The following is a 20,296-nucleotide window of genomic DNA, read 5'->3' on the forward strand; positions in this document are numbered from 1 at the left end:
GCTGTGTTTTTAAAACCTTCCATCAGGCAAATGAAACACTGAATACTGCACAGAGTCCCTCCCTAATCCCTAGGTTTTTCCCTGACTCGCTACTCAAATCTATTTCAAACCACAGTGTAACATTTACTGATTCAACAACGATTTGGCGGTTAAAATGAACTCATTACAGCAACACACGTACAATACCTAAAAGGCATGCGGATGTTCATTCTTTCTGCGTATTTACATATCGTTTCCCAAGGCGCGTGGAGTTTCACAAACATGATGTCACTATTTGTGAGGGATTGCTGTGGTTACAGAGAAAAATAAAAGAAGAAATAGGAATTAAATTGATTTCAACACACTGTTTTTAGATCAATGTCTATATGAATTTAAGATACGTTCACCACTATGTAATATGACTTAAGGATCCGTGCCATTTTCACAAAAAAACTTAATGCATGATAAAATTATTGCTTTATCTGTAGGCTATCAAATTTTGTAATATTACTCCACAATGAAAATCCCATTAAATCTTCACCTCATTATCAAATCTCCCCAAAGGTCATTGTCTTTACGCAGAGCGACTAATAGATCATATAAACATTAACATGAATCTAAATTGTTTTTGATCATACCATAGAAATGGTAGGAATGGCAAAATTAAGAGATTTGAGGATTTTTATTATTCACAAACCAACAAGGTGTTAACTAGGATTCCTAGGCCTGAAGGTTACGGATCAGTAATAGTATCATGTATGATGGCGCTGATACTGATCATTAACCTCTTAGGATTCCAGTATACTGACAGGATCATCCGCACAGAAGAACATCTCTTGGGTGCTCACATATTAATTCCAAGTGAAAGCCACTGTTGGGCAAGCAACAGACTTCAAAGTTCCCCCTGGGTGAAGGACGATTGCTGAATTGCCACGCTAAACAGGCTAAGTTGTTGAATTTTCTCCACTGCATTATGAATTATCATTGCCTACAGAAGTGATTTGAAGGAACTGCCGGTGGGGAATAGCGCTTGCAGAGAATTCACCTTGGGAAAGTGTGGGCATGCAGTCTGTGATTTCCCATTACTAATGGAACTGAACTTTCTTTGGAAATCATCATTACCTTTGGGAATAAACTGCCACTTCAATAACAATATTGAAAGTTGATGAGAGTGACTTGCTTTTTTTCAAAAAAAATGGGGAAAGAGCAGGAGAGTGGGATGAATTGGATAGCTCTTGCAAAGAACCAGCATAGGCACCATGGGCCAAATGGCCTCTTTCTGTGCTGTATGATTCTGTGACATCCAACTCTACAATTTTTCTACATTGGATTCAAAATTTACTTGAATTCTAACATGGCCAACTCCTTCTCTTGTGCTCAGCTGGGCAATCTGGAAATGTTACTCTCTTCTAAAGAGAATGCAGTCGGGTACTCTCAATTATTAGCTGCACAAAAAGGCAGGATGGACAATCATGTCCTCAACAAAGTGTATTGACCCCTGTGAACTGTAACCAACAGATGAAGAATGTTGGTCCCCATCTGTCACTAGGTGCTATATCAATTCATTATTGTACATGGGTTCCACAGTTGGAAACACAATACCAGGTGTTTCTGTTCTGTGTGATGTTGATCAGATGGCTTGCAGAGTAAGTCTCCTTAGTATAGCAAAGATTTTGTCTTGTTGACCAGCCTACACCAATGAAACTTATTCTGCAAACTGCCTGATCATTCATTCTTGTTGGAAGGAAAGACTATTACTAACCCCAAGAAATTAGGGATCAGTGGATAGGGAAAAATCATCCTGCAGAAATAGAAAATTGTAACTATGTCAGTGGAATTTTGCAGAAACGAGATTGCAAAGAATACTAAACTTAAACAAACTACATTATTTTTTATTTGTTCATGGGATCTGGGTGTCATTGGCAAGGCCAGCATTTATTGGCCATCCCTAATTGCCCTTGAGAAGGTGGTGGTGAGCTGCCTTTTTGAACCACTGCAGTCCATGCGGTGAAGGTACTCCCACAGTGCTGTTAGGGAGGGATTTCCAGGATTTTGACCCAGCGACGATGAAGGACCGGCGATATCCTTCCAAGTCAGGATGGTGTGTGACTTGGAGGAGAACTTGGAGGTGGTGGTGTTCCCATGCGCCTGCTGCCCTTGTCCTTCTAGGTGGAAGAGGTCGTGGGTTTGGGAGGTGCTGCCAAAGGAGCCTTGGCGAGTTGCTGCAGTGCATCTTGTAGATGGTACACACTGCAACCACGGTGCGCCGGTGGTGGAGGGAGTGAATGTTTAAGGCATAATGTAAACTCCTTGCACTAAAATGTCTGCTTACCATTGAGCAACCCTGACCCATTTGGACCAGTTTCAGTCTCCGGCCTGTGCTCAGTTAAGGGATCTCATTTGGGTAGGTAGTTTGTGGGGGGAGGGGAGGAGGGGGCGTGGGAAAGGGGAGCTACAATTGGCTTTGACAGTCCTTAAAAGGAAAAGAAATATGCTACCAGGGTCCGCACTCCTGAGACAGTAGCAAATGAGCTCTGCTGGAAGCGTGCTGGCAGGGGTGTCACATAAAGACAAGATCAATCGCAGTTGTGTAAGCCACATTGTCAAATAGCCTGCTGATACTCAATGTACAGGCTTATATGAGAACAACTGCTACGAGAAGACTGCTATTTCTCCTAGAATCTGCTTTCAAGAGGAGACAATCCTTACTTACAATTAAATTATCAGCATAAATCATAATCATTCTTCAATCATTGCCTATATTTTATCAATTGTTGCTGCTTCACAATCCCACGCCTAATAAAAAAACTGTTGTACTGTAGACAAGCAGTAAGAGGTGCAGCTTAACAGTGATCCCTTTCAAGTAGAACAAAAAAGAAACATCAATACGGGTGAACTGATTCACAGATCTCAGTAACCTCCTCCCACAGATTTTATCAACATTCTCAGCAAATTGGCATCAGTTCTAGCGCTGGGGCAAAAAACCTACAATGGTTGTGTCTCTAACCCTATGTAACACTGGTACACTCACCCTATGGACAGTTGAACTTCCACCACGAGGCCAGGTCTATTACAGTGGCCCTAGTCTAGTCACTTTACTTTGTAGCGATGTACTAAATAGCAGTGATACAGTGACTCTGTAGCTCAGAAACAAAATACCTTGATTATAAGACATTTCACAACTGCAGTGAGTGTCTGAAAACACTTTCGCAGCGAGAATTCAAGATAATTGAAATAATAAGCTATAAACTTTCAACTGGACTCAAATGTTGCATCCAATTCATCTTAATTATCTTGAAGATCCCAGGAATATATTTAAGCTTTTCCAAGGGAGGCTTTCACCTCAGTATCAATCTTTCTTATGAATCGTTAACAACTTATCACATTCTTGCTAAGCCACGTATATTTTTTTTAAATTCTTTTTTATGGGATGTGGGCACCGCTGGCAAGGCCAGCATTTATTGCCCATCCCTAATTGCCCTTGAGAAGGTGGTGGTGAGCCGCCTTCTTGAACCACTGCAGTCTGTGTGGTGAAGGTACTCCCACAGTGCTGTTAGGTAGGGAGTTCCAGGATTTTGACCCAGCGACGATGAAGGATCGACGATATACTTCTAAGTCAGGATGACGTGTGACTTGGAGGGGAACTTGGAGGTGGGGTGTTCCCATGCATCTGCTGCCCTTGTCCTTCTAGGTGGAAGAGGTTGCAGGTTTGGGAGGTGCTGCCGAAGGAGCCTTGGCGAGTTGCTGCGGTGCATCTCGTAGAGGGCACACACTGCAGCCACGGTACGCCGGTGGTGGAGGGAATGAATGTTTAAGGTGGTGGATGGGGTGCCAATCAAGCGGGCTGCTTTGTCCTGGATGGTGTCGAACTTCTTGAGTGTTGTTGGAGCTGCACTCATCCAGGCAAGTGGAGAGTATTCCATCACACTCCTTAATTGTGCTTTGTAGATGGTGGAAAGGCTTTGGGGAGTCAGGAGGTGAGACACTCGCCACAGAACACCTAGCCTCTGAGCTGCTCTTGTTGCCATAGTATTTATGTGGCTGGTCCAGTTAAATTTCTGGTCAATGGTGAACCCCAGGATGTTGATGGTCTGTGTATATTTATAAGACTATTTGGGAACTGGCTCAGAGTAATTAAATCTGACGATGCGAATAGTCAACATGACTGATGTAACAATCACAAAGCAGCAGGCTATGTTAACAACTATTTACAGATGTTCAATCTGCTTCCTCGTGAAAGCACATCCCTTACTCATTTCATCATTATTTACTGCTAAATGTATTCAGGTCAGAGTTCCCAGGAACTGATTTTCAAAAGGCTTATTTCATATTTACCAGATAAAAACAAACTGTGAAGTACTTTTTCTTCATGTTTATTATTGCAACCACAAACCTGCTCCATTTGCTAACGAGCAACTTTTATATGAAAAATAAGACAAAGGTTCCGCCTCACCGTCACATTAATAACATAACCAAACTATTGGTGTTGAAGTGTCTTTTTGCCACGGTCTTAATAACATTCAAATTTCATCCAAAGTTTAACAGTTACCAATAAAAGCTCCTTATTGAGCAGACATTGACCTCGTTTGGGAGGAAAGGTCATCGACCTGAAACTTTAACTCTGTTTCTCTCTTCACAGACGCTGCCTTACCTGATGAGTTCTCCAGCATTTTCTGATTCCTTTTGATGCTTCATCCAAGCGGCCAACCTTCATACGCGAATCCAGACAGGGAATGCCGTCAAGCTATTCTCACAGGAGGTCTCAATCCCAATTATTTTCTCATCCATTGCCCACACGCACATATATTGGCAACGAGAGTCATCGACTAGTGATCGGGAGGGTGGGGTGGGGGTGTTCGGAATCCTGGTCAGTTTTCACCTCTTGAACCCTGAAGTGTTGAGGTCAAGTGTTGTCCTCCTCCCACTGCCTTGCCTGAGATCAGCTAACTTAGCACAGACCAGGGATTGAGTGTGGGACCTTCCTGGTCTATGTGTCTCAGCTATTTACTGCTTCAACCAGTTAAGCTCTCAAAGGAGCACCATTTTTGTTTTTAAACCTTTATAAATATCAAACATTTAGTGACATTAGAAATGGTTATAAATAACCTAATTTGTTTTGTCCACACCTCTCTTTCAAGTTGTAGTCCTTCTGCCCGCAGGTTTTTTTCAAAGGTGCTTCTCTTTTCCACCTGTATACTTGCTTTTTTATAGACCAAAATATAGTCAATCCGTTTCTTTCCATCTTTGAAGAAAAGACCAAATGTCATCGCTGACTGTTCCTTATCCTAGGCAAAAGATACAAGATGCATTGTCAAATAAAATTACATGAACCATTAGAATTAGCGTTCTTAAAAAAAAAAAAAAAGTTGCAGGCATTTATATTCTCCGCCCGCACCCCCCCCCCCCCCCCACGCCCCCCCAACCCTTACCATCCCATAACAGTTTCTATTTTTCTTTGGTCTCAGCTGAAGTTCTTTTACTGTTAGCTGGGGATGTTAAACCGGGACAAGATGAGAACTGGAGAAGAAAATCAACTTGGACAGCTTCGAGGAGCTTATTAAAAGAGGTGACAAGCTCAGAACTACTCTGGCGTTGGTCATCTTTGTCGTGTGATTGCTATCTCTGCAAATACATTTATTGTTCTTTTACAAAGCAGGTTTGAGCTGCATTCCTTCTTGATTACTTCTTTAGAAATCAGTAACGTTCATCAAAACAAGAAGCTCCAGCAAAAATAGTGGAATGAATTGGTTTACAGATGCTAAAAAGAAAAGTATTTCATTTTGGTCCCATTCTTTTTATTCCAGAGGGGAGACGAGGAGATTTTGTTTTTATGCATAGAGTTGTTATGATCTGGAAAGCACTGCCTGAAAGGGTGGTGGAAGCACATTCAATAGTAACTTTCAAAAGGGCATTAGACAAATATTTGTAAAGGAAAATTTGTAGGGCTATGGGGGAAGAGCCGGGGAGTGGGACTAATTGGATAGCTCTTTCAAAGAGCTGGCACAGGCACAATGGGTTGAATGGCCTCCTTCTGTGCTGTATGATTCTATGATTCTTCGGCCTGTCAATTGGCACTAGAGCGCTTGAATCCTCTCAGACACAAATGCCAGAATTTTAATCGAGGGGCAGGTGGGGGGGGGGGCGGGGGGGTTCGGGCGTGTGCTAGGAAGCGGTCGGGAAACCTGGGAGAACGGGTCTCCCACAAACCCTGTGGGCACTTACCTCCTAGATCCAGTAGTCATCGCCTTACTTTAGCTGGTGGGTTCCCCAAGGCCTGAGAAACCCGACCAGCCACGGTTAAATTTGAAATGCTGGTTAATTCTGAGGCACGCCAGCCTCATTATAATATTTAAATGGACCACCCTCCTCCTGGGAGTAGGGTTCAATTACATTTGGCATCATCAGAAAAGGTCTGCCCACTGCACCCAGCTTTTGAAGCATGTCAAACCAATCTTATTTTTGTTTGTAAGCTGACAAACATATTTTTAAAAAGATACATTATTAAAAAGACACATCAGTTACTGTCTTCTACCGTCTCCAGCAGATCCTTTGTCAAACCTCTCTCTTATAACCTCTGTGAATCTTCCTTTCCATCACCTTTCGATGGCACAGCTGTTAGTTCTCTTAAAGTGAAAGCCAACTTTTTTCATTAACTTTTCTCCTCCAAATCTAGCCTTGATAATCTTGGGAAAGAACCTTTCACTCTTGCTCCATTCCGTTCTAACATTTTGACAGAGATTAATTTGTACCCCCACCAGCCAATGAGATTGCTAGCCCTAATCACAGAATTATACAGCACAGAAGGAGGCCATTCGGCCCATCGTGCCTGTGCCGAGAATGGTATCCCTCTCACTGTCATCAAGATGTTCATCTCCAAATTGATTACTGTGGTATAGCACTTTCTTCAATCCCTTCTCCTTGGAAATTTGTTCATGCTCACCCTAAAAAAGGTCATCTCTCTTCCAATTACAGCCCTGTTTTCCTCGTAGCGGTACCTGCTAAAATCATGGCAGCTGGTGTTAACTCTAGTTACAAAGAAGAACTTATTTTCATAAAGTGCCTTTCACATCCTCAAAAATCCCAAGGTGCTTCACAACCCAATTAATTACTTTTGAAGTGTAGTCGCTATTATTTTGTAGGCAAATCCCAAAAATCCGTTACGTTGACAGCTCTGTCCCAATTCTTACTTCCTAGTATGATTTATTCCACTTCTGAACATGTTCTTCAGTTACCCATCTCCAGAGCACTGCTCTTAAACATTTTTTATGAATCAACTGTAATGGGTTTGTACATCTCCAAAGCCTTTAACAGGGTCTGACAGCATAGACTTCTGAAAAAGTTACGGTCATATGTTCTCTCACCAAAGCTATGTTGATGTTTATTGAATTTCCTTTCAAATCATTTCTTTTTAAGACAATCCACCGTGCTATTAATATTTGGCCCACAAAGGAAAGTGGGAGATGGCTCCTGGTGATTAACCCCCCACTACTCTGCAGCCCTGGCTCGTGACACTTCTGCAACAACTAAAGACAGCAACTGAGAACAGTTATAATGAAGTCCATGCCTCCATGAGTATCATCGTTGAGCACACCATTGACAGTATTTCAGATGCTTGGGCCGGTTTGCTGGGTGAAGTGTCCTGAAATGCAGCTGAGAAAGGCATTAAGGATCATGGCAATCTGTTGTACGCTGCACAACTTCACCCTGCAAAGAAGCATCATCACGGTAACCCTGGAGAAGCACGATTCTCAGCTGCATCAAGGGGATCTGCAAGTCGAGCAGAAACAGCCTGAAGAGGCTGAGAAGGAGGTCCCGTTGCAGGCTTCATGGCCTATTCAGCAGTCTTAATAAGTCAGACCATCTCACTTGATTAACAGTCCTCACTACATCTTCCCCATGCCCTTCACTAAAGTACTCTCAGCTATTCTGCCATTCAACTACCAACTCTTCCATTTATGGCGTCTGCTGAAACTTGCTGCAAAATCGTCCAACTCGAGTATAGGCAATATATAGTAATTTTACCTGCACTGTGTATGAGTACCCACTGTTTGTTTCTATAGTGCTTCCCCTTGGTGACAGTGTGTGACATTTTTCTTTGAAACCTAATCTTGTGCTTCATCTAGGTGCTACCAGGGGTAGGAGCACATGAAGTGGTTGGCTGTTGTGCATCCGTAAGAGCCGCTTAGACTGAGGTAACCCTTACCCACCAGTCTCTGGGGCCTGAGATGGCCCCACTGTAGGCCTCACCACTTCTACAGCTTCAGGGACAGGCTACAACTGCATGGAGACAGGCATTAAAGAGAACTGGTACAGAGAGATAATGCCATCACCCATGCTCATTCCAGGCATGCCCTGCTGCTGGGTAATGCCTCCCCATGGTTAGAGGGCTGAGTTGCGGAAGATCTAATGCCAACATCACAGTTTGGGAGCCTGCGGCCATTTTGCCACAAAAATGACATTTTTTTTTTTGCCTGAAGAGAATACTTCCCCATCCAAAACCAGACAAGAGATTATTTAAATTGCAGGTTGGATAGTTCTTTTGAACAGTTCTCAAGCAATGGCCCATTCATTAGCAATGTCTGGTCACACAAGAGACATCTAGCATCTCAGCATTGTCAAAATTTCTTTTCATCTCTGCTAGTCTTTGAAGGGAAGCATTGCATGAATCGACACAGATACCCAAAGTCAGTTAGTGGAGCCGCAGAAAGACTGTGAAAGGAAAAGCAGTAGAAAGGCTGCAAAAAAAGGCGGCAGCAGAAAGGCTGTGTGAGCGAGAAATGCTTCTGCATTGAAATCAATGGAATGAAAATCAGACGGGTTCTATAAAGGGCTGGCGATCCACTCTGCCAGATTACCATCCAGGCAGTGAAGACCAATGTCTACCCCAATGTTCCTTTTCTTGTTCTAAGCTTGTTATAGCAGAATAAATGCAGACAAAGGTGCAGGACTGCTGCATTTGAGATCTCTGCAAGTCTCCCGAAAATACGTAATGTAAAATATGGTGCTGAAAATAATACCACTTGTTCTTCATCATGAGCTTCCGATGACTGGCGATTTAATGTGTTCTGGAGGAGAAAGGCTTGATCAGTCCGAGAATCATATGTTCTTTGCTCAGACTCTATCGTGCTCCACTCCTTAACTTCATCTGGAAGAGAAGAGGCAGTGCTTACTAATATCATATTTCTCAATAAATTCCCACAATTTTTTTAATTTAACTCGAAGTGTAGGAACTGAGCACTCTGTGCAGGTCACTTTACACACTGCTGCGAGACTGGAAACAGATTACAGAAATCTCTCTTGCAGGAAATTTGAATCAAATAATTATTTTCTGAGATCTATATTAGTACTATTTATCATGAATAAGTAGTGTAATTGTTATTAGCAATGTAACTATTTGAATAAATGCATTGTAGTCAGCCTTGGAAGATGCAAATAAATATTTGTTGCTATATCACAACACTGTCCTAATATATGATTGCACTACCAAAAATACTTCCAGAGATTTAAATTAGCACAGTTAAAATTTTTGAACATGAGAATGGGGTAGAATTTGTTGCGTGCCCGATTTCTTGCACTGAATTGGCGCTGCGCACACACAGTCCACGCCTGAACTCGTGGGCACCATTAAGTAGTGAAATTGGTCCCTGTGCCTGATTAGCATTGACTAGGCGGCTGTCATCACTTCTCACGCTCTTCATCAGCAGCTTGCAATGTGGCTCTTCTCTGAAACTGCCTCCAAGGTCCGAATATTTCCCTTATGTTACAGCGAAGTAGCGGAAGAAGCTCCAAGAAAGTTCCCAGCCTTGGTGACCAAAACTGAATAGAGGACTCAAGATTTGCTCTGACCAGGGTGCTGTATAGTTTTAACACGACATCTTTCAAATTACACTGAGCTTATTTAAAAGTATACAAAAGCAAAATACTGCGGGTGCTGGAAATCTGAAATAAAAACAGAAAATGCTGGAAATTCTCAGCAGGTCAGGCAGCATCTGTGGAGAGAGAAGCAGAGTTAACGTTTCAGGTCGATGACCCTTCGTCAGAACTGGAAAAAGTTAGAGATGTAACAGGTTTTTAAGCAAGTGCAGGGGCAGGGAAAGTGGGGAGGGGAGGAAAGAACAAAAGGGAAGGTCTGTGAGAGGGTGGAAGGCAGAAGAGATTAAGAGACAAAAGGGATGATGGTGCAAGGCAAAAGGAGATGGTAATGGGACAAGTTAAGAAACAAAAGATGACTCTAGGTGAAGTGTAAATGGCAGAATGATCGACAGCTGCCATGTGAGAGAGAGAAAAAAAATGATAGGGGCAGAGGTTATGGTCTGAAATTGTTGAACTCAATGTTGAGTCCAGAAGACTGTAAAGTGCCTAATTGAAAGATGAGGTGCTGTTCCTCGAGCTTACGTTGAGCTTCATTGGAACAGTGTAAGCGGCCGAGGACAGAGAGGTCAGGGTGGGAGTGGAGGGGAGAATTAAAGTGACAAGCAACCGGAAGCTCGAGGTCACCATTACGAACTGAATGGAGGTGTTCCGCAAAGCAGTCACCCAATCTGCGTTTGGTCTCCCCAATGTAGAGGAGACTGCATCGTGAGCAGCGAATACAGTATACTAAATTGCAAGTACAAGTAAATTGCTGTTTCACCTGGAAGGAGTGTTTGGGGCCCTGGACAGTGGGAAGGGAGGAGGTAAAAGGGCATGTGTTGCATCTCCAGCACTTGCATGGGAAGATGCCGGGCGCAGGGGCCCTCTCCCTGCCTCTACACTTGCTTAAAAACCTGTTACATCTCCAAATTTTTCCAATTCTGACAAAGGGTCATTGACCTGAAACGTTAACTCTATTTCTCTCTCTACAGATGCTGCCTGGCCTGCTGAGTATTTCCAGCATTTTCTGTTTTTATTTAAGAGTATAATTTGACATTCCATTCACTTTATTCATTGCTGATCCGTGGAGATTTGACATTAAGCATTGAATCTACTATCAGCCGCAGGTCCTTTCTATCTCACCTTTAGCTGTTACTGCACTATCTGTGGTATGCTTGTGACACTCATTTTTCCTTCCAATGTGTAATACCGTGCATTTGTCTATCTTGAATTTCACCTGCCATGGATTTGCCCATTTGCAGATGTTATCCAACTCTCTTTGTTGGTCCGTGGTTGCTCCTTTAGATTTAACTGCCCACTTTCCAGATTAAAATCATCTGCAAACTTCATTAGTTCCCATTCTCAATCTGAGTCGTTAATGCAGATTAGAAACAGTAGGGGCTTCAACATTAATCGCTGGGACACTGCATTTCGTGGGTTCCCCCCAACCTTGTATCTAATTTTGCCTTGCTTGTGATAATTCTTAAATGTAGAAGGAAACAACAAAATTAGCAGTTGGATAGCTTTCTCAGAGACTCTTTAGGTAACTGTCTCAACACTTAATGTTACAAGCAGCATAAGTAACTTATTCAGCATCAAAACAGTGACTACCGAGGCAAATGACACAGTCATCAAGAGGCTCTTGGGGCGAAAGTTTGGATTGGCACTGTTGACAGGAATTATATCCCAGGACACTCTCCTCTGAGCCAGGTTCTGCAGCTACATCTGCAAAGAGAAGACACGAAAAACTATCAGCAAAACATTTTTTTTATATCATATCTGTGTTAGCAAACAATTTCAAAAAATACTGAAGATTTGAGGGCCTTCAGTTATGAGGAGAGGTTGGAAAAGTTAGGACTGTTCTCCTTCGAACAGAGAAGGTGACCTAATAGAGATTTTCAAGATGATGTGAGGTTTTGAAATAAAGACTGACTTGCATTTATATAGCCTCTTTCACGACCACTGGACGTCTCAAAGCACTTTACAGCCAATGACGTACTTTTGAAGTGGAGCCACTGTTGCAATGTGGGAAACGCAGCAGCCAATTGGCGCACAACAAGGTCCCACAAACTGCAATGTGCTAATGATCAGATAATCTGTTTTTGTTATGTTGGTTGAGGGATGAATATTGGCCAGGACACCGGGGATAACTCCCCTACTCTTCTTCGAAATAGTGCCATGCGATCTTTTACGTCCACCTGAGAGGGCAGACGGGGCCTCGGTTTAATGTCTCATCCAAAAGACGGCACCTCCAACAGTGCAGCACTCCACTGGAGTGTCAGCCTGGACTTACGTGCTCAAGTTCCTGGAGTGGGACTTGAACTCATAGTCTTCTGACTCTAGAGGTGAGTGTGCTACCGACTGAGCCACAGTTGACATTGTGGGCTGGATTTTGTGAATGGAGGCGAGTTGGAGGCGGGACTGCTGCTTGTCATGTCAATGTCCCGCCTCCATCCTCGCCTGACCAATCAGAGGGATTTTCCCCTGATTGAGCTTGTTAAGCCTGCCCTGCTGGTTCAGCAGGCCAATTAGGGAGGAAGTCACTGACAGATCACGTCAATGACAGATGTGCTATCTGTCAAGATTTCTTGAAAGAAGAAATGACAGCGTTTGACAGTTCTGTGTAGCAGTCAAACACTGACATTCTCTTTAGTTTGATGAGGCTTTGTGGTGAGGACTCATCAAATCTTTCAACTTTGTAAATTTCACATGTCTGTAGGATCAGAGGATCCAACAGCCATTATGTGAAATTGACAAGGAGAATGTCGGCTCTCCCGATCCAGCGCGGCTAAAGGCTGTAGAACGAAAACAAGGTAAGTGCACACTTTTTTAAACTTATCACTCACCTTGCATACTTACCATTCCACACTTGCACCCAGCACTCACCTCTACACCTTACTTCCAGGTGCCTCCGACCATCACAGACCTCCTCCACGTCTCTTCCAACCCGACGGGATTCTCTGAGGTCGGGAAGCCTTCACCTGTGAAGGTAAAATGGCACTAATCCTTTTTTTTGCCTGTTAACTACCTGTTAACAGGCAGTTAAAAGGATTAAATGCCTTTCCCGCCTCCAGGAGACGAGACCCGAAGCTGCACATCCTGCCGCCTCCTGGCAAAAGAGCACGGAGGCGGGATGGGGGTGGGTTTGCCATCCGCCCCCCACGTTCTCCGATTTTACAGGCTGTCCCGCCTCCATGCCCGCTTCCTCGGGGCTTGAAAAATCCAGCCCTAAGAGTAGGTAAAGACTGCTCCCTCTGGTGATTGGGCTAATAACCAGAGGTCATAGATTTAAAATCAGTGGCAAAACATCTAGAGGGGTGATGAGGAGAATTTTTCTCACTCCGAGTTCTCGGGTCCTGGAACACTCTACCTGAAAAGGTGGTGGAAGCTGATTCCATCAATAATCTTTAAAAGGGAGTTGGACCAGTACTTGAGGAAATTACAGGGTCACGGACAAAAAGCACGACCCAGCACGGGCACGACGGGCTGAATGGCCTCCTTCTGTGCTGTAAGTTTTATGATTCTATGAAGATGAAAAGTGTCCGGAAATTCTCTAATCAGCTATATTAAAGCAAAAGGGCTAAAAATGGAAACCTGCACAGACGAGGGTTGTGTGTGGAGGATGGCTTCTATCTGGGGAAGCAGCTCATGAGTGGCTCGTAAGATTAACAATCCCCTGGACAATTCCACAGGTACAGCATAAATCCATGCCTTATGTATAACCTGAGGAACAATTCCTGCACTTTATGCATTTTATTAAATTACTGTGTAAATTGGTCATTGTGCATTTAATTATTTACACCTACAGATTATTTGATGTAAAATGATAAATCAATTTAAGTATGAGTGAACTGCATGTTCTTCAACAAAATAATTATCCACTTAAATATAGACAGGTTCAGCATTTCTCCTGATAAACTGATGTTTTAATCTAAAATTCCTACATTGATTTCAACGGGAGTATATTCAAATACGTGTGCAATACACTTATTCTATGTTCGTGGTTTTACAGTCTGTTTACACATCACATGTTACACATCACATCACATCACAAGATCACTTTATCCAATACAAATTCAAATGAGTTAAGTATTCACTTAAGAAAGTTAGAGGTCGAAGTTGCACATTTAATTTTTTTTTAATTCTCAGTATAATTGCATAGTATTACTGAGAATAAAATGGAACAAAGTGTGAAGTAGTAGGCTGATAACCTGCTAAGAATGAGGAGTAAATATTGGGAGTAGGGTAGAACTCAAGATGTCGAGGTGAGAGGAGCATTTGTGCAGCTGTTACAGTTTGAACCTGTTAGATATTCAATCAAAGCACAAAAAGCAAAGAAGAAATGGAACAAGGGCATTTTGAGTTACCTAGGTTTGTAACTTTGGAAAAGGAGGTTGGGGCCCCTTAGAATCACTGATTCTTTGAAAAATGTTACATCGTACAATGAGCCTCTCAGGAAATCTATCCTTATACCTAATCTGCCGAGGTAAAGTTGTTTATGAATACTCCCTGATTTTCAAATATGAAACTGAATTGAAAAATCTAGTGATTGGTGGGAAAATTGACCATGAAAGTTGCCTGATTGACAGAACAACCCAAATGGTTCACTTCCTTCAAGGAAGGGAACCAGTACCTGGCCAGGCCTATATGTGATAAAGATCCCATGTGGCTGTCTCTTAAAGCCATCAGGGCAACTAGGAGTGGGCAATAAATTCTGGCTCGCTGGTGTCACAAACATCTCAAGAACAAATGAAAAGAAGTTTGTTGGTTGAGTGATATTTATTGGAATCCTTACACTTAGTGGCTGGAATCAATTGGCCCCAGCTGTGACTTAAAAAGGCAGCACTTAATAATTGCATTGGTTCTACGGCTGGTTTAAAATGTACTCGGAAGGAATAGAATATTAATTCTGGTAATCGTAGCTAAGTGTTTTTGAGTCCTGCAGTACAAGCTATGGCATGGTTAATTTTGCTCCATCAGTACATTAGGTGACAAAGGAATTAATTGATATTAGTTTCAGTTTGACAGACTCACTTCTGCACTGAAACACTAATGCAAACGGTTGCCCAGACAGCAAGCTTCACCTTAAAATTAAATCAGATCTTGGACAGTTCAATAGCAAGTGACAAAATAGTTTTATATTGTAAAATTCAACTTCCCCGGTGGAACCAAACTGGCGGGAACGGATCGTTATACGCCCCGCCCGATTTCCCTTTCCATTGACTTTATCCTCTATGTTACTGAAGAAAAGCTAGATTTGAACTTGCTAACTGGCAGTGGAGCATGTACAGTGAGCAAATAAAATGGAAGATTAAGCATTTTCGGCATATAAAACTTACGTTTAGATTAGGTGTTTTAAATTAGAATATAAAACTTTTATTTAGGTTATGTGTTTTTAATATATAAACCACTCGCATTTAGGTTATGCATCTTAATGCATAAACAGGACACACCTATATACATAAGGTAGCTAGGAATCATGGGAGAATAGCTAAAGATCATGAAATGGCCAAGATAAAACCTACCCATAATGCAGAAGGGTATAGCTATCAAAAGATGCTCCCGAAGCTGCTTACACAACAGTCTGTTCGAAACCTTGAGCAGTCAAGGTTAGCAAGGCACTGAGAAAGTCCAGACTTCAATAAGAGAGGCCTAAGCAAATCCAGCAAGTGAGATAAGGTAAACAGCAATAGGAAAAGCAGATTCTAAGGGCTGGATTTTCATTCAGGAGTCAGGTTGGAGGCGGGACTACAACTTTCGGGGTTGTAGTCCCGCCTCCATTGAAATGCGACCAATCCATGCGATGTTAACTTGTTTGGCCTTGTTGAGCCCGCCCAGAGGGCTCAGCAGGCCAATTAAGGGCCACCCGGCAACAGGTGACGTCACAGACTGAAATTTCATCTGTCAAGCGCTTTTGATGATGAAATATCAGTGTTTCACAGCTGTTTGAAGCTGTCAAACACTGACAGTCTTACTTCTAACCTGAGTCCTTCTCCACAGGCTCAGTTAGAAATCTCTCCTGCACAGAAAGCTGAAGGCTGTCACTTTTGACAGTTCGCAGCCATTCTGCTTTCTATGCTGATGAGATGAGGAACTCCCGGAACCTAAAGGAAGGAAGGCTGAAAAGGTAAGAAAAGGTATGTAAAACTTATTTAATCACTTTAGACACAGCAAACACACTTACATTTGCACTCATGCAGCCATCACTCACCTGAACACTGACATCTCGACCCCTCCAAGTCCTTCAACCCGACGGCCCGACTCCTCTAACTTGGCGTGGTTTGGAGCCGTCGGGAATCACACACTTCAACATCAAAAATAGGGATTAGGCTAAAAACTGCCTGTTAACAGGCAGTTAATTGGCACTAATCCCTTCCCGCCTCTGGTAGGCGGGTCCCAGTGCGGGGCGGGTACCTGCCTCCTTTGAAACTGACATGGAGGCGGGTTGGGTGCGGGAAGGTGTCGGGACCCCCGATTTCGGGATTTTAACACCCCGCACGCCTCCAATCCCGACTCCACGGCACAATGAAAATCCTGCCCTAAGTATTTGGGTTTAAACAGCTTGAAATTGTGGAGAAACAGGAGTAGAGGCTAGTAGACATTCTCTCTATCCAAGGCAGAAGATCGGGTAGAATTGTTTACTTCTTTGTCATGCATTAGACATTATTGGGGGAATTTTAACTTTTTGGCCCGCTGGTCGCTTGCGGGAAACCCGGAAGTCTGCACACTGCGTGCGTCTGATGTCACTGACAGGTTCCCCGCCTGGAAGTCAGCCTGATTGTCAGGCTCAGCTTCCGGTCGGTCGGGGAATGCTGGAGAAGAAGCCGCAAGACCAGGTAGGCCCGATCCCTGACTCAGGGTTGGGTGTTGGGGGGGGGGGGTGGAGGGTTGTGTCGTGGAGAGGATCTGATTGTGGGGGTGCTTGGGGGCCGGGAGTAAGCACTCCTGCTCCTCCCGGCCCACAAAGAGTGTTCCCCGAGGCTGTCCTCACCTCGCTGCAGCTGCCGGGTTTCCTGAGGCACGGAAAATCCAGCCGACCGCAGTAAAACCTGCAAAGCAGGATAAATCCGAGGCTTCCAGCCTACGTAACATATTTGTGAGAGGGTTGGCTTCCCGCCCCTAGTCCCATCCCGTCTGAGCAAAAGCCAGAAGTTGGCACGTTGGAGCCGGCTTCCCGACACACTTCCAATTTTTGTCCATTTAACCACCCCCCACCCTCACCCCTATGTAAAAATACCCCTCTATCTGTGTTCATACTTGGTTAAGTTTAATAAAAGATTAATCACTGCTATATTGGGGTCAAGAATTGATCTTACAACAACGGTAGATTTTCAACCCACCGGCATTGCTGATCAGCCGCTCACTACAGAACCCGCCTGATTTTCCTTTCAATCAACAGGAGAATCAGGCGGCTTCTGGAACAGGCGGTCGATCCGCAATATGGACTTGACGTCCCTGCAGCAGGTTAAATATCTATCCCACTGTTTGAAAAATTGATTATTTAAAATTTCCCATTAATATTCTTTACCTTAGCAATCCTCCACTAAAAACAAATCAAAATCAGGCAAATAAAAAATCAACAGTGGGAGGGAAGGTTTCAGAAGTTTGATGCATTCTGTTTGTTAGAATGTCTTCAATCCTGACATTGTTTGGTTACATTCATTCGTTTGTAGCGGTGAACATCTTTCATTTTAAGTACCTGTCTTGGCAAATGGAGCCTTGCTCTTTGGCACTCCAGAATAAGTACATACATTGGGCGGAACTTTCAACTTCAGCTGGGGTTTAAAATGCGCGATATTGGATCAGCCACCCATTGTACACCCCGCCCCATTCTCCTTCCGATTGACTTCAATGTGGGCGGCCAATTTGACATTGCTCGTTTTACAACCCGCTGAAGTTGAAAGTTCCTGCGATTGTGCCACAGGTATAACAGGACAGCAGAGCTACTGAAAACTTTGGGAAAATGATTTAACAGATAATTATATGTAACTAATTTCATCTCTACGATGCTGTAGGGTATTTCTGGCAGGAAATTAGCAATTAACAAATTTATTGCGCAGAAGTATTACCATTGCATTCTGTGTGCCAATGAAGAAAACAATGTTGTAAGCATTAGTAACTATTCAAACTCATTATCGAATATCAATCATTCTTTGCTTCTGGCTTGGAGAATATGATTTTGTTCAAATTTCTATTGATTAGCGGTAACCTTGCTATATCATCATGCATTATTTCTCTGGCGATCCATTAGCATGATTATATATTTGAATAAAAGCTGCATATGCTTGCTAAAGAAATTTGTCCACAGCAAGAGATGATGTTACAAAAGCAAAATATGGCGGATTGCGGGAAATCTGAAACAAAAACAAAAAATGCCGGAAATAATCAGCAGGTCAGGCAGCATCTGTGGCGAGAAAGGGAGTTAACGTTTCAGGTCGATGACCTTTTGTCGGAACTGGAAGAAATGATGTTAAACATGATCCTCAGGCTGTGAAACACTGCTCAAACTGTGGCAATTGAGCTTCCTTTAATGACATCCCTTTCACAAAACTGTCAAAAATATTCAACGACAGAAAAATTGGCAGTACAAGATATCCAATCTATGATATAAGGTGTGATAGTGTCTTCGTTCTAGACTTGACTCTTCCAATGCTCTGCTGGCCGGCCTCCCATCTTCCACCCTACGTAAACCTGTCATCCAAAACTCGACTGCCTGTGTCCTAACTCGCACCAAGTCCCATTTACCCATCATCCCCGTGCTCGCTGACCTACAGGCTTCCAGTCCGGCAATGCTTCGATTTTAAAATTCTCATCCTTGTTTTCAAATCCCTCCATGGCCTTGCCCCCTCCCTATCTCTGTAAACTTCTCCAGCCCTACAACCCTCCGAGATCTCTCTGCTCCTCCAATTCTGGCCTCTTGCGCACCCCGATGTTAATCGCTCCACCATTGAGGAACGTGCCTCCAGCTGCTTGGGCACTAAGTTCTGGAATTCCCTCCCTAAGCCTCTCTGCCTCTCTATCTCTCTCTCCTCGTTTAAGGTGGTCCTTGAAACCTCTTTGACCAAGCTTTTGGTCACCTGTCCTACTATCTCCTCACATGGCTCACTGTCAAAAATTAGTTTGATAACACTCCTGTGAAGTGCCTTTATATGTTTTGCTACGTTAAAGGAGCTATGTGAATGCAAGTTGTTGTATAACAAGTAACGTTCATCTCCTGGAAATTTTGTATTGATTCCATTTTCTCTTTCTATTTGTTATTCCTTCCTTTTCTGTTTCCTCACTGAAATCCACTAAATTAGATTCTACCATCTCCAGGGCATTAAAACAGACCACACACCCCACCATAGCTGCCCTTTAGGGTTGCCAACTCTCCCAGATTGCCTGGGAGTCTCCCAGAATGGGGCATGAATCTCCCAGACACTGATTCGAGCAGATTGGGAGAAGCCCTGAGGAAATTAGACTCCAGATCTCTGCTCCTTTTTTGTTGGGATTACCGGGGTTTCCCCTGAACAAAGACTGTGGGTTGGATTTTGTCAATGGGGAGCTTTTGGAGGCGGGACTTCCACTTTTCAGGTTTTAGTCCCACCTCCATCGACTTGTGGCCAACCCATGCTATTTTCCCTTGATTGACCTTGTTAAGCCCGCCCAGCGGGCTTAGCAGGCCAATTAAGGGAAAGCCGGTTACAGGTGACATCAGCGAGTGACGTTTCATCTGTCAAGAGCTTTTGACAGTGAAATGTCATCGTTTGACAGCTCTGTGAAGCTGTCAAACACTGACAATCTGTCTTCTGAGTTGAGTCTTTACTCAAGACTCAATTAGAAAGCCTTCCTGAGCAGAAAGCAGAAGGCTGCAGCTTTTGACAGTTCAGCGGCCATTCTGCTTTCTGTGCCGGTGAGCTTGGGACCCCCAAGACCTGAAGTGAGGAAGCCTGCAGGAAGAAGTAAAGGTAAGTAAAACTTATTAAAACACTTTACACACACCTCAGACACTTACCTCTGCACACACGCACCCATCACTCACCTGCACACCGGACATCTCGGCCCCTCCGACCCCCGCAGACCGACGGCCCGCCTCGCTGACCTTTGCGAGGTTCAGAGGTGTCAGGAAGCCCACACTTCAGGGCAAAAATAATAATTGCCAAAAAACTGCCTGTTAACTACCTGTTAACAGGCAGTTAAGTAGCTGTAATCCCCTTCCCGCCTCGGGGAGGCGGCTCCCAGCGCGGGTCGGGTACCCGCCTCCTGGGAAGATGGCACGGAGGCAGGTTGGAGGCAGGGTGGGTACCTGTTCCCAGATTCTGCCATTTTCCCGGCAGTCCCGCCTCCAAACCCGCCTCCCCAGGGCTGGCAAAAGCACCCCCAAAGTTTTTGCAGCAACAGCAGGTACGAACATGCAGGTGAAACAGAGAGCCAGAACTGTACAGCCTGCCTCATTTTCCTGTAGAATCACCGAGTGGGTATCCAT

At 43.7% G+C, this 20,296-nt stretch overlaps 1 protein-coding gene across 1 annotated transcript in view; it reads right to left on the minus strand.

Moving 5' to 3' along the window:
• Nucleotides 1-20,296, minus strand: part of ano3 (anoctamin 3) — a 401,336-nt gene that overhangs the window by 273,592 nt on the left and 107,448 nt on the right. The window contains exons 3-6 of the mRNA XM_086008127.1: nucleotides 11,443-11,556; nucleotides 8,997-9,124; nucleotides 5,106-5,264; nucleotides 187-287 (exon numbers count right to left, since the gene is read on the minus strand). Coding sequence (XP_085864253.1) covers nucleotides 187-287; nucleotides 5,106-5,264; nucleotides 8,997-9,124; nucleotides 11,443-11,556 — 502 coding nt within the window. The remainder of the gene's footprint in view (nucleotides 1-186; nucleotides 288-5,105; nucleotides 5,265-8,996; nucleotides 9,125-11,442; nucleotides 11,557-20,296) is intronic.

Source organism: Somniosus microcephalus, chromosome 15, assembly GCF_052327205.1.
Source record: "Somniosus microcephalus isolate GS21.2 chromosome 15, FLI_Smic_1.0, whole genome shotgun sequence".
Classification (NCBI taxonomy): domain Eukaryota; kingdom Metazoa; phylum Chordata; class Chondrichthyes; order Squaliformes; family Somniosidae; genus Somniosus; species Somniosus microcephalus.